Genomic DNA, 14770 nt, shown 5'->3' with positions numbered 1-14770 from the left:
AAAAGCCACACTTCCCCTGAGCCCCTGTTTCCTTGCTATAAAATAGAATGAGGAGCCCTAACACAGTGGTGACTATAATGGCAATGCCAAACATGAAGTTCTATGTTGCCCTGCTTTCTTTCCACCTCTTCTCTTTCTTCTAGATTTCTCTTCAAGTGGCATCCTTGGAAGGCCAAGGATGTTTCTCAACCCAACTTAGTCACATTCAGGGAACAAGGCAGAGCCTATTTCCCCAAATGCTTCCTTCTATGCCTGTGATGGGCATGTGGCCTATCAGGACTGCTTCTCTTTATCTGGAAGAAAGGAAGAAGCCTTCCAGGCTAGGGAACCAAAGGCAGGCCAGGGCAAAGCCAGGATAGGGTCTGGGAAAGTTGCCTGCTTGCCCAAGAGGCAAGGGTGTGTATTTGAGAGAAAGAGTTAGCAGTTTTAGTTGATACCTATTCGGCAATGTTGAGGAGATTAGAACTTCCTCATTGGGCAATTTTGGTCAGTTTCGTTTTTCCCATAACACACCAGCTCTTCCTCTACAGAGCTGGGGGTAGGGGCAGGGGTAGCCTTAATAAGAAATCAACCCCATACTCTTTATAAAACAAGAAACCAAATTAGGATGCCATTAACACCCATCCCTTTAAATGTCCAAATTTACCCCTGGACCAGCACTAAAAGGAAGGCAACATGTGTCGTGGAAACAATATAAAGAATGGAGAAAACAAAAGGTCAGTCTAACAGAGATTCCACCTCAAAATGTACAGTGGACAGGCTGAGTCAGGCACAGCCCTGACCAGAAATGGCAGCGACCCAAGGGCACTGGAGGTGAGAATTAGAGGCCTGGAGGCAAGAATTAGAAAGGGCTTCTCGGAGGCCCATCAGGAGCAGCCTTCAGCAAATCTGGAGTTAAGACTAGAAACTGGACCACCCAGATGAATGACAACCTGGCTGGTCCAGAAGGGTCCATCTCATTTCATAGGCCAAATCCAACTGAACGGCTGGTGACCAATGCCTGGATCCTGGAGTCACCCTATCTGGTCTCAGTGAGAAACGGGCCCGATCAAATAATGTCTAGAAAAGAGCAATAGTCCAACTTTGACAGTTTATCTAACAGGCTAGGAATTCAATCTTGGGTACCTTAAGAGGGTTAAAAGGAAAGAAGAAACCATGAATCTCAGTGTCCAAATCTGAGGAATTTATTATCATTCAGACCTGAATTCCTAACCACTGATGCCACCTCAGCCTCCTATGTTATAACAGCTATTGAACACCAATTATGTATAAAATACTCTGGGGAATAGAACCATAATTTTAAGAGAAATTACTTTTGGATATGGATAGTGGTGATGGCTGTGCAACAGTGTAAATGTCCTTAATGCCCTTGAATTAATTGTACACCTAGAAATGGTTAAAATGGTAAACTTTGTTTTATATATATTATCACAATAAAAATTAAGAAATCAAGGTCCTGATCTATAGGATTTTATAAGATAATGAAGAACCTGGTTTAAAATATAGACCAATAAAGGCCTCTAGAATGCACAGAGGGATGCATCCTGGTAGATTAGAAAGGCAAACATGTTTCAGGACATCCCCTGGAGTGTCACAGGTGTGACAACAGTATTCAGAAGAGAGATCTCTTTTTTTTTTTTTTAAAGAGAGAGAGAGAGAGAGAGAGAGAGAGAGAGAGAATTTTTTTAATATTATTTTTTTTTTAGTTTTTGGCGGACACAACATCTTTGTTTGTATGTGGTGCTGAGGATCGAACCCAGAGCCACACGCATGCCAGGTGAGCGCGCTACCGCTTGAGACACATCCCCACCAGAAGAGAGATCTCTTGAGCTAAGTCATCTCAGGGAATAAATGTTGACCTGGAGACCACAATGTGAAAAGTCTCAGAAGGGGTGAGCAAGCCCAAGATCTAAAATGATTACAAATTCTAGTCAGGCTTGGTGGTGGTGCATGCCTAAAATCCCAGTAACTCAGGAGGCTGAGGAAAGAGGATTGCAAGTTCTAGGCCAGCCTCAGCAACTCAATGAGACCCTGTCTCAAAATAAAAAAATAAAAAGGACTAGGGATGTGGCTCAGTGGTAAAGCACCCCTCAGTAATATATATATATATATATTACACACACACACACATATAAATGTGTGTATAGACATAAATATATTTTTTTCTCATATATATGTATATATGATTTCCAGGTGCCAGGAAGCTATTCGAATCACTACATTTCATAGTTCCTCACTAATTGCTTTATGATTTAACTCTATCATTTTTCAGAGCTCTTTATAATTTGCAACTGGTTATTCATAATCAACTAGTACAATGTAGAATCTGAGATATTTCAAATGGGACAACAGATAAAAAAAATACTAAATTGTTTAGATGCTTCTAGGATCTAAAAATAACTATACAGACTTTTTCTACCTAGTTAACAAGAGTCCCTGAGAAGCAAGAAGCTGGCCAAATGTGATCTCATTATTTCTAATCACAGGAAGGAAGGACTATGAAGACCACCCTACTCTAAGGACTTCATCCTATTCACTAACTCTTCCTGGGCTGGTCATTTCCCTGTAGGGTTGAGTGTCAGGAGAAAGTTTGTCTGCCCAGATACACTGTGCTTCCTGCTATCCCAATGAGATGAAAATACCGATTTAAGGACAATGATCCATTTTGTCTTGACTGTCAGGAAGCTCAGAGCTCTGTCCTTAGCTCCAATTAAGTTTTTTGGAAATCATTCCTGCCTGTTTGATGACTCTTGTTCTAGAAATCCTTTTACTGAAAGCTGACCCAAATCGCCAAATCCTTTTAGTAAGCAGGCAGAAAATAAATACTACACAAACGAGCAAATGCTCATCAGTCATTTCTATAGGACACACCCTCCTGGCAGAAGGGTAAATTCAAGTGATCAAATAGGATAAGAAAGTGGCTCTACAAGCTTAGAAGCATCAGGGCAAAGGATTCAGGGACACCTGAGGCACAGTCCGGTTCCTTTCTTCAGTTTTTGGATGTTTCTGTTAATATTTAGAACACTCTTTCCAGGTGGCAGTGGAACAATCTTTCAGCTTCCAGACCCCAGCCTTCTTAACACTGTTCTTGCCCAGAAGATACAACCAAATCATCTATATTATTAGGCCAATGCTCCAACCTGGCCTCCTCAAAAGAAATTTAAGAAGGACTGTGTTCTCTGGAAGTATGACTTAGTCTTGTCTGCTTTAAATCAAACACAGTCAGACCAGGGTGGGACAGGAAATACCACTTGATTTAAGAATATATACCTACAGCCACCCACAACAATGTAGATGAAGCTCACAATGTAATGCTGGGTGAAAGAAGCAGACGTGAAAGTGAGTCCACTCATTAAGTATGAAACAGATCTATGCTGTCAGAAATCATGATATGATCACACTGAGTGGTGGGGAGGGTGGGGGAGGGTGGGGGAGATGATAGAGTAAGTGCCTGAAAGTGGGACTGACACGAAGGATCTCTTATCGTGTCTGGGTGGCATTTGCCCCATGTGTTCAGTATCATATTTTTACTTTTTTTTTTAATGTAGTTAAGAAAAAAAGGCAGATGGCACTGACTTGACCCTAGTCTACCTACTACACATGGTCAAAGCACCAAAAGAAATCCAAGAGGTCACAAGAGGACAATCCAGAGGGGAGATTCATAGTTTAAATCCAGCCACACACAGCCTTCCAGTGACTCTGTGCTGACACAGCTGGCAACTTAGGTTTGAAAGAATTTCATATTTTTTGCATTATTCCTTTGCCAATGTTTTACCACAAATCTTTGACAAGGAAACCAAAGCTTGGAGAAGCTTCCCCAAACCGCAAGCTAGTTCCTGGCAAGACCCACAACATCCGGTGGCCAGTCGAGTGCCCCAACCTGGGGCACAGGTGTGCCCATCCCAGGAAAGCCGGGCAAATGCTATCAATGACCTCATTAATAATAATGCCCTCACAGACTCCTCCTGGGAGGGCCAAGGCTGTGCAAAGAGCAGCAAGTTTATCTTGTAAAATTGCCAAGGCAAAACCAGATGTTTCTGATAAAAAGGAAAAAGATGAGTTGGGGAGGAAGACATGAAGCAGAAGAACACCGGTTCGTTAAGCCCCTGTCCTCTGAAAACCAGTTGAACAAAAAGTAACAGATCTGCTACAATGCTTTCTTCAGATGGGATCAGGAGGCCCCTCAGCAGGGCCACCATGCCACCTTAGGGAGATTCCAGCTCTGACACACCATGTACTCACAAGCCTCAGGCAGCAGGGTAAGTGTGGAGTTGACCAGGGAGGCATATGGGCCACTCCTCCAGGATCCTGTTGCACCGTGGTGAGTCACAGGGTTTCCTGTTCTTCCAGTTCTCACTCTCAGCTGCATCAAGTTACAGACAGACAGACCTCAGGCAGCAGCACCTGTCCCTGGGTCCAGGAGATGGACATTTGGGAGGCCTAGCCCAGGGCCCTTCTGTCCTCAGACATTGTGTTCTGGCTGTGGAGCAGCAGTGCAAAGGAATAATATATCCCAGATGTACATGACCTGGCTAAGTTCATTTACCCAATGGATATTGATTGAGCACCAAATTGAGTGTGCCAAGATTGGGCACTAAGGATACCAGGGTAAAGCAGACACTAGCCTCTTCCAGAAAGAGACTCAGTCCATGGATGGCAGGAAGCAAATAAGACAACAAATGTTTGACAAGGAAACTGAGGCTTGGAGAAAATTCCCAAGAATAAGTTCCAATCATAAAACTGAAGGTGAGGACAGACAACAGGTGGTTTCTTTCATTGTAATAAAATGCGGACTTATAATCACTTAAGTCACACACATCAAATCAATTTTAAGGATCCATTGTCTTGAAAAAGGTTAGAAATACATGAATGTGTAGACTCCCATGCCTAGAATGTTCTCCTCTGACCTAACAAACTCCCCACTCGCCCTTCAGCACAAATGGTCTTTCTCCAGCCCATGTCAATGTACTTTTGACACCTCTTTCTTTCATTCTCACCAGAGGACTAAAGGTACCAGCTAAATCTACGTCATATTTGTGATGCCCACGGCTCTCTCAACACTCAAGATAAACTAGGTGCTCAAGAAATCTTTGTTATGGTTACCTACAAGAGGTAGGAATGCCAAGAGAAGAGTTGGAAGAGCAACTTGGTGAAGGGGAAGAGTGGGCTACACCACATTGACAGGTGCTGTGTATCTGACCTTGCTCTTCAGGCTTGCACTCTCACTGTATAAGATCCTGACATCATTTCCTCCCAATCCACCCCGCCGCCTGCCCTGCCTAGGATGTTAGATTCCCTAGAGATAACACTCTGCCCACCCCTGGACAGTGCCATGCCAGTGACCAGAGTCTGCCTTCTGAGCCTCTCACCTCACAGTGACATCTGCACTCCCCACTTCTGCTGCTGCCATCTCACTACCTGCTGAACCAAATCCCTCTGGTTCTATCCCTCTGCTCCACATGTCTAGCACCAGACCTCCCAGTCTGTTTGTTTTGATACCCACCCCAAGATCACACCCACCATAGGAGAGGCACCCATATGTCCCAGCTTGCCCCAAGACAATCTCAGTTGGCACCTGTGGTGGTAGCATGGCTGTGAATAGTACTCTCAAAAGTGGCAATAAATTATAGGGTCCCCACAGGGACAGCCCACAAAGCAAATTCTTACTTTGTTTTTGAGGAACCTTAAAGATGTGCATGCTACACAGATAGTATTTAAAGGAAACAGGACAGGGATTGGGTTCCAGATCCTATAAAAGCTTGGGCTGATTCATTTAGTTTGTAGCAGCTGGCTTCTTTGACTGTAAAAAGTAGTTTGGATTACGTGATCCCAAAGATCCCTTCCCGGCTGACACCTGACTCATAACCCCATGAAACTGAAACATTATCAACCACCATGAGCAGCCCCATGCTGAGGGGAAAGTGCATGGGCTCTGGAGTCAGGCTGCCAGGTTTTGAATTCTAGCTTGTCCTTGGTTCTGAGCTTGTTACCTTCATTTAAATGATAAATAATAAGAAAAGTTCCTACCCCGAAGGCAGTTTAAGGGTAGCTCAGCTACCACACAAAGAGCATGTGGTCAGAAGCCAGCTCTTAGTAAGCACTGTACTTGCTTGTGAGGGGAAGGAACTAATGGGACATCATTGGAAGGCTTCAGGGAAGGTTTTGTTTGTTTGTTTGGTTTGATTTTGGTTTTGATACTGGGGATTGAACACAGGGTCACTTTACCACTGAGCTACATCCCCAGTCCTTTTTAATTTTACTTTGAGACAGGGTCTTGCTACATTGCCCAGGCTGGTATCAAACTTGCAATCCTTCTGCCTCAGCCTCCTGAGTAGATGGGATTACAGGTGTGCACCACTGCAGCCAGCTCACAGAGGGTACTGAAATAGGAATATTTGGGAGAGCGCATAACCAAGAGGAAGCCCCTCAAATGGGAAAGAAGAAACTGGCAACAGTAGCACAGGCCTGTAAACCCAGCTACTTTTGAGGTTGAGGTATGAGGATACCAAGTTCAAAGCCAGCCTAGGCAACTTAATGAGACACTATCTCAAAATAATATAAAAAGGGCTGGGGATGTGGCTCAGTGGCAGAGCACTTGCCTAGCACGCAAGAAGCCTTGGGTTCAATCCCTAGTACAGCAATAATTAATTAATTAATTTGAAAATGGGTATGGAGAAGGCAACCTAAAAAGCTCTCATTAACTCTAATTAAAGTAGTCAGGTAGTTTGTCTGGCTTCATTCCTTCCTTCATTCAATGATACAGAGAAAAGAAAAAGGTTGAGAATAGGTCTTTTGAAAATACAGACCACCTCCAGCCTCCAGGGGCCAACCCAGGAGCCATGGTGAAGGAGGTAAGAAGGTTGGGTAGGTGCGGGGGTGGGCACCAGAGCTTGGTTTTCAGAGCCTGACTCAATCTGCTGGTGACCTGTGAGATAAGGCTTAATATCAAGGTCCCTCCAGGAAAGGAATGTCAAGGAAATGCTTAGAGATCCAGAGACAACAGCACAAAAAGTTTGTGACCCACCTGTAAAAGAGGGTGGCACTCCAGGGAAATGTGTGATTCTATTCACAGGAACAAGGTCAAGACTCCAGACCTCCAAACTGGGTTGTTTTGAGATTTTTTTTGGTTCTGGTGCTGGGTGATTGAGCCCAGGGCCTTGCACAGGCTGGGCAAGCAGTACCTCTGAGCTACACCCCTAGCACCACCACTCCACCCACCCACCCAACCCCCCTTTTTTTTTTTTTTTTTTGAGACAGGGTGTCTCATTAAGTTCCTGAGGCTGGTCTTGAACTTGGACTCCTCCTGCCTGTCTGCCTACAGGCATACACCATACCCGGTTTCCAGAGTGTGGGTTCCACACAAAGGATCCTTTGAGGTTTGTCAAGAAGTAGGGGCACCCTACTCTCAGCAGGAGGGAAGACACTCTATGGCCAGGGGTCTGAACATGAGGAGCAAAGAGCTCCCTGCTGAGACCCTTCAGGGAATCTCCAGGAGTCAAGGGGAGCCAAGCCTCTCAAGGCCTGTCTTATGATTCTTCAGCCCAGGACACCTCAAAGGCTTTCCTCAGTGGGCAGACATGAGCAAGGGTGAGCAAGGATCCAAAAGGTAAACTCTACAACAGAAGAAAACTTCCATAGGGAGAAGCCTGAGCAACTGCCCTTGGGGTGTCTACCCTTGTACTTTCTGGGAATTTACTGGGGAACAGTAGGGAGGGCATTCACCAGTGAACAGGAGTGAGTAAACTAACACCATGATCGTTCAATGCAATTGTGTTTCTCATGGCATCACAAGAAAGATGCTTCAACCTGGGGTGCATCAATGGGCAAGGCATCCCAGAGATCACCAAATGGGGTTGTGCCTCAGAGAACCAGAAAGAAATCATGTTAGAGGAGGGGGTCAAGGCTGGCTCTCCTAAGTTCAGGTAAGAGATTTTAGAAGCTGAAAGGGACAGCAAAGATGTTTCCTTTTTTCCCAGCTCCAGGACTCTCCCCCGCCGCAGCCCTTAGTCCTCTGATCAAATCTATCATAAGGAAGCACAGGCGAGCTAGTACCCACATACTCTAAAAGAAGCTCATGGGAATTATTTTTAGGTCCAAGCAGGGCCTTTTTCTGCTCCTGTCCACCTGGATAAGGCAAGGAGGGTAGGTAACAGTGTCTTTCTTTTTTCCTTCTGTGTACTATTATTTCATTACGTAATAACTATGTGTCCATAATAGTTCTAAGAGCTTGACATATTAACACTTTCTCTGTTTAATCCTTAAAACGATCCTCTTTAGGATGGTATTCAACAATCTCTCCCTTTTATAAAAGAAAGACACTGAGGCCTAGAGAAGCTTCAAAACTAGCCCAAGCTCACCCTGTCAGGATTCAACCCCAGGGAGCCCGACTCCACATCTCACTATACAGCCTCCCCCCCAAGAACTGCTGGACTGTCCCTGTACCTCAGTGGGTATCACTGGCCCCTCTCCTCTGCTCCCCAGCTACAGCAGCTCCTGAGCTCAGGTTTCACCAGGTCACACGCCTGCCTTGTCCTTAAGCCTGGCAGATACTCAGCCTCCCTAGAAACTCCAACACAGTCACAGCGAGAGTTTCCCAAGGACAAGAGCAGACTTCTTTCCCACTGGTTTTCTGGAAAATGGGCACCGCCTCCATTTTTCTGGTTGAGAACAGAGAAACCTCAAATGGCTCCTGCCTCAGGAAACCCACCCTTCAGGGAGAGATCATGGGCATCTGTCGACAGCTGGAAACTGGTAACCTCACCTTAAATTCCTTATTTGTAAAAGCCTATCTCCCACCATGACTTCCCATGATGTGACACACTATTGAAAGCTGAGGGCTTTGGTCTCAACCAGGGCTGCCAACTAGCTATACAACCATGAATGATGTACTTGAAAATTGAAAGGAAAAAAGGGAAATGGGCTATGTTCTTCTAAAGCAGTTTCTCAACCTCCACTCTACAGGCATTTTGAACCAGATAATTACTTACAGAGAATGGGGCCGGGGTGGGGGGGACGGGACGGGACACAGGATGGGTATTTATCATCCATCCCTCAGCTTTTACTTATTAGATGCCAATAAAACATACTCACCCACCAACTGTGACAACCCAAAATGGTGACAGACATTGCTAAAGTTGCCCGAAGCACAAAATTCACTCCTAGTTTAAAAATACTGCTCTAAAGGAATAGTAAAAAAAAAAAAAACAGAACTCCATAAAGCTGGATAGGGTCTACAAATCTTGACTCTGTTGCTGGGATAGGCCCTCACGAAAAAATTTTCTGGCCCAAACTGTCAAAAACACCAAGGTTGAAAAAACAGTTTTAGAAATAATCAGGAACAACCCCTCCAGTGCAAGAAAGAGGGACAATGTCAAGAGGCATCCAGTGAACGTGGGGTTTTGATTTGCCACACCCCACCCCTACTGCTTTGAAATGGCAACAACAGACAACATACAGTGTTAGAAAACAAACCGAACTTGCTGACTTCAAAACTCCGCAATGATAATGAGGAACCTCTTATCAAGAGTTGGTCTTTGAAACAGGAAGTATCTAAACAAAGGAGGCCCACTTTCTGGGGAACCCAAGATTTTTTGGTACATCAGATCTCCTTACTCCAGCTGCCACATTTAACTCTGTGGTTTGTGTTGCTCTGATTCTCCCTAGAAAAGGGCTCTCAACTGTCCCCAAACTCCTCAGGGTACTAGAAAAGTTCAACTTTGAAAAATGAGAAGAAAAAAAAAAAGTAAAATGCTGACTTTGGCTGAGCAGCCTGAGGGAATTTTAATCCCTTCAAGAATAAAGAAAAAAAAAGTGCTTCTTAGTGAAAAGGATCTTGGCAAATGGATGATTCACAAAAGCTACAAAGTATTCTTACTACCACCAACAGCTGCCTTCTGAGCAACAGAAGGGGTTGTATTAAGACAGTAAAATGTTACAAACTGAAAAAAATGACACATTGTACCTGACAGTTAACCCAGCAGGAATTAATAGTCAAAAATAATTTTATTAAGGTTTTAGCAAGTAGTTTACCCCCACTATTTTAACCCCTTATCTAGAGATTAATTGGCACTCACTCCCCACCAACCCATGGCAATGTATCCTCTTTAGGTTTAATAGCCATAAGTTATCTTTCCCTGGAGACTTAGCTCTCCAGATAAATGCAAAGTGTTTCTGTTTCCTACATGGTACCCAGAAAGCCTTGCACCCTTAGGTGAAAGAAAAGAAAGAAAGAAGGAAAAGAAAGAAAGAAAGAAAGAAATTAAAATTCTTATCTGTCTTGACTCTGGTTGCTGCTGAATCATTCTGCTTCCAAGATGCTCCCCTCAAGTCCACAGTTGAAGGTCACCACTTGCTTATACAGCAAGAAGCCATAAGTGAGCTCTGTATATTCCAGAATTGGCATAAAATGTTTTTCAATCTACGTGTATCAAAACAATTTGATCAATGGATAAAGGAAGAAGAGGTAAATGCTTAATTTCAGATCTACAGTTAACTCTGCTCTGATTCTTATTCCTACGAAACAAAAATCTTGTAGTTTGTATATTAATTTACCCCAATAAAATGAATCTTCTATTTCTCCAGATAGGACACAAAGCCTTGATTGCTAAAACAGAAAAGGTACCCCCTTCTGTCTTTCTGCCACTCAGGATCAGTCTTAGGCCATAATCCCAAGGAAAGAGTAGCCCTGAGAACTGCATTTCCTTCTGCCCATCTGCCCATTTTCATCTGCCCATTCTTTATTCCGCTTCTTTCGCCAAGAAGGCCTCCTCTTTCATTCTCACTGAGTGCCCACCTCAACGGCGGACAGAAATCGTGGTGATAAAATTGAAATAGTCAGGATTTGGCCTGTCCTGAGGAAGGAACTGAAACTGAAAACCACCAACTCTCATGTATGGTAGAAATGCAACCAACACCATGCAAGATTCAAGTGCAGCAATGTGGGCACACAGGAGGGGTAATAAAAAGCAGGAAGAGGAAGTAGCATTGGAGCTGGAAGGGGTCATGTTGGAAAAAGCTAGGTTGCATGTTCAAGGCCACAAGGGCAAAGGTGGAATGACCCAATGTGAACGGCATACACTTAAAGGTATGGCAATTCAAGTCTTTGGGGAATGAAAAGAGGGAGAGGAGGAAGAGGCTGAAGATGAAGGATGGGGTCCAGGACATGCAGTAACCAATACAAAGTTGTCAGAGGCTTTTGAAATAATTCAGTCTAGCTCCAAAAAGAGAACAGAAATGGGGAAACTTTAGGAGGCCTCTGAAGTAACCCATAGACCAGCTGACAAAGGTGGAGCAGTCAGAAAGGAAAATGATTTCAGAGCTCCCAATAGGAGAGCTAGTTCTATTTCTGGACATTATTGAGTACAGTTGCTACCAGTAGGCATAAATCAGTAATCCACTATGTTCCTCAGAGGTAGGCAAGTAGTGGTCATGAGCATGGTGCTCTTACAAAAAGAAAAATAAGCAAAAAAAAAAAAAAAACCACCACAGTGCTCTTGCAAAAAAGCTAGTGACCTTGGGCAAGTTACTCTGTGCTGCAGTTCCTTACCAGCAAAATAGGGATGCTCTTAATAATGGCACTTATCTCACAGGGTTGTTTAAGTGTTTTTGAGGTAATCTATGTCTAGAGCTTAGGACAGTGCCAGGTACAGAGTAGATATTTTCTGTTTGCTCTTGAGTTCCAAAGTTTCAATCAGCAAAAGTGAGCAAATAACCCTTAGTATTACCCTAAAGACCAAAACATTAGGATTGTCCATAGGAGACAAGTGATTCCTAATGGGGCTAGTTCTGGACAGGTGACATAAACCTGTCCATGCTCTCAAACTAGAATAGGTAAGATGATGTCATCACAGAGGAATTTCAGAACAGTTCAAATAAAGACCTTCCCAAATGACTATAAAATTAAATTCAAACTTCATCCTTCTCTCCTAATTCTTCCATCCAGAAATTCATTCTGATTCTTTTCTTACTTTCCATGTAACTACAGCTAGAATCAAACAGCTTTGCTCACCCAAACTAAGAACTTAAATCCAGGATCTGACACCTGGTGAGTTAAAGGTCTGATTCAACTCTGCCCCCATTGGTAACTTACAGGAAATACATCCAAATGTTCTCAGGGACACTTCACAGATTGAAAGGTGGCTCCTAGAGAAGAGAAGCCTACAGGAGAGATATTTTCACTTTGGTGTGTCTCATCATACTTCTCTAAAATGGACAAGGCTGCTCCCTTATGCATCTTACAAAAATAAATAGTAAGTCAAAGCGGTTCAAGGTCCTGTGGTGAATAAGTCACAAGACATTAAAACTCATTTCCAGATTCTCTGGCTAATTTTCTTTCCACTCTGGAATCCGGGGAGATGACCCCCATTCCAGACCCCAAGAATAGTACAACTTCACAGTTCCACAGTCTTATTTCCTCTGAAGGAGGGAAAAGCAAACTTGTTCAAGAATTCAAATGTCCTGGAGCGGTATTCACTCAACTGAGACCTCCCTGGGATTAATGATCCTCCACTTTGTATTTTAGAGCTTGCCAAGAGATGACAGTCTTCCCCACACACACAGTTAACTCCTATCTTGGGCAGAGAAGCCTACAGAAATTGCCAAGATCCTGCCAGCCCAAAGACATGCTTTTAAATAAACTGAATTAAAGTGCAGGGCCACATCCCAAGAAGGGGTCAGAAAGTAAAGACATTTACAGAGTAAACCAGCGCCTCTGGATGCCCCTCAGGTCTGAGGTTCATCTGCCATGGCTCTGGAAACATCAAGATTATAACCTACCATTCTTTCCTATGCCCTCAGGACCGCCAAAATGGGAATATAAACAGTTCGCCCCACAGAACGATGTCAAGACATTTTCCCTAAATAAGTGTTCCCATTGGACCCTGAAATCTCAAATATGTAATTGAGCAATGCTGTCATATCCTCACAGCTATAAAAGAAAACTCCCACCCACCCCAAGCCCAGACCATCCCCTCCCTCAAATCATAGTCAAGGACTCAGGCCAGGAGCCAATACCCTTAATCCAAGGTATTTCAGAAACTCAATTCTCCCCCAGAGTGAAAGCGCCAGGAGCCTTGCCCTAACTAACCCACCCCCACCTTCATACCCCGAGGCAGGGAGAGAGAGGCTCGCAGCAGGGCCCGAGGCTCTTTCTTATGTAAATGAACCGGCAGGCCGCCGAGGGAGCTCGGGTCTGGGGGCAGCGGAAAGCGCAAGGGGCACCGACAAATCGGGGCCTGGGCGCAGAAAAAGGCTGGTTTTCAGAACCACAAAATCTCAAGGAATCTGGGGAGGGGGAGGGGTCCTCTCCGAGCAACTTCTAAGGGAAAACCAAAAAGTAACAAAAAGGGCGACCCCCACTGGGAGGCGGGACCCGGGGACGCGAGGCGGAGCCGTCCAGAGGCAGATCTGCTAAGGGGATGTACGCCCCTCGTGGAGCCTCAGTTCCGGGCACCTCAGTTCCGGGGAGGGGGCGCGGCGGCAGAGCTAGTCTGCGCGCTTTCCCGCTCCTTCCTGGGTCGCCTTTTCCTCTGGCCCTCCTCCGCAAGGCGAGGAGGGACGACTAGGGGGAACAGCACGCCTCCTAAACGAGTCCTTAAGCGCTGGAGGCCCCCAGCAGCCCCACGCGGCCGCGGCGCCTCCTCCCCCAGCTACAGTTCTCCCCACGTGCTCTCGCCGGAACTCGCTACCGGAGGGGGGTTCCTCCCACGTGGGCCCAACAGTCCTAGACTACGTGCCGAGCTACCCGCCCCTCCAAAAGAAGCCGGGGAAAAGGGGTAGGGGGAGAGCGCGAGCGCGCACGGGACAGCAGGGAGGAAGAGAGCCAGGCGGTACTCGAGCGCTGGCGCCTTGCACGCGCGCACAAGTCTGCCAGCGCCTAGCGGACGTGGCTCCTCGCGCCCAGGAGTTTCCCAGCTACTCAAGACTTTTCCTGCGTCCCACTCCCTGAATGAGGAGGAAGCGGGTCCCGGCAAGATCCAAGAGTTTCCCGGAGAACACGCAACTTTATCGGAAGCGAGCCAACCCGCCCCAGCCCGCCACTACTTACTTTCTGCACTTGGTTATGGTTGAGCTCCGTGAAGAGGCAGGCGATCATATGCGAGGCAATCATCCTGTTGCGGCCAGGCGGCGCGGACTTGGGAAACTGAGGCGCGGGTGTTTGCAGGGGAAGCGGGTAGCGAAGTCTGACCGCTTTGTATGCGGGCCCGGTTGCCCGGCAGGAGCGGGGATTCCTGGCGGTACACAGAGAAGGTTAACGCGGGCTGGGGGATCTCGAGTCTCTAAAAACAGGTTTGGGGAGTCAAAATTGCTAGAAGGCGCCTAAGTATCGCTTCTGGCGACGAGTCTGGATGCCCAACGTCAAGGCGCTAACTTCTCCCACAGGGTCACTAAGGCTCAACTTAGCAAGAATCACAGCCCGACTCCACTAGGGCGATCGGACCTATCGGGCTCACTCGCGCTATGCTCCCTCCCGCGTATCTTAGCTGAGTGACACAGCGTTGCCAGCGGTGGCCAGGGACTCCAGCGCTGGGGTTCGTGCAACAATGTGGCTTATTGAGGGGCTGCCGGCTCATGGGCGGGCGGGTCAGTGACGCGCGCAATCTCATTGGCCGCGCAAGGAGGGTGTGTGCGCCCGCGGGCCGCCCGCCGGCACGGGACAACCAATCAGCGTGCACAGCCCGCGGGCGCGGCCGCTCCGACACCCGAGCGGGCAAGCTACAGAGACTCGCCTGGGGCAGGGGGCGGGGCCGGGCGCCGGGGATGGGACGTGTGT

The 14770-nt window shown here is 46.2% G+C and overlaps 1 protein-coding gene across 4 annotated transcripts in view; it reads right to left on the bottom strand.

Annotated features, from left to right (window-relative positions):
• Nucleotides 1–14564, bottom strand: part of Hk2 (hexokinase 2) — a 60882-nt gene extending 46318 nt beyond the window's left edge. Inside the window, exon 1 of one of the 4 annotated variants that reach the window (XM_015499854.2) lies at nt 14045–14564. In XM_015499854.2, coding sequence (XP_015355340.1) covers nt 14045–14107 — 63 coding nt within the window. In that variant the 5' untranslated portion in view covers nt 14108–14564. Of the gene's footprint in view, nt 1–7024; nt 7200–10551; nt 10571–10621; nt 10820–14044 lie in introns of those variants that run through there. The other 3 variants (XM_048787422.1, XM_048787423.1, XM_048787424.1) reach the window with 3 other exon arrangements.
• Nucleotides 14565–14770: the final 206 nt, after the last annotated feature.

Source organism: Marmota marmota, unplaced genomic scaffold (genome assembly GCF_001458135.2).
Source record: "Marmota marmota marmota unplaced genomic scaffold, marMar, whole genome shotgun sequence".
Classification (NCBI taxonomy): Eukaryota; Metazoa; Chordata; class Mammalia; order Rodentia; family Sciuridae; genus Marmota; species Marmota marmota.
The sequence above is the reverse complement of the archived record's forward strand: the minus strand, read 5'-3'. Positions and strand labels throughout refer to the sequence as shown.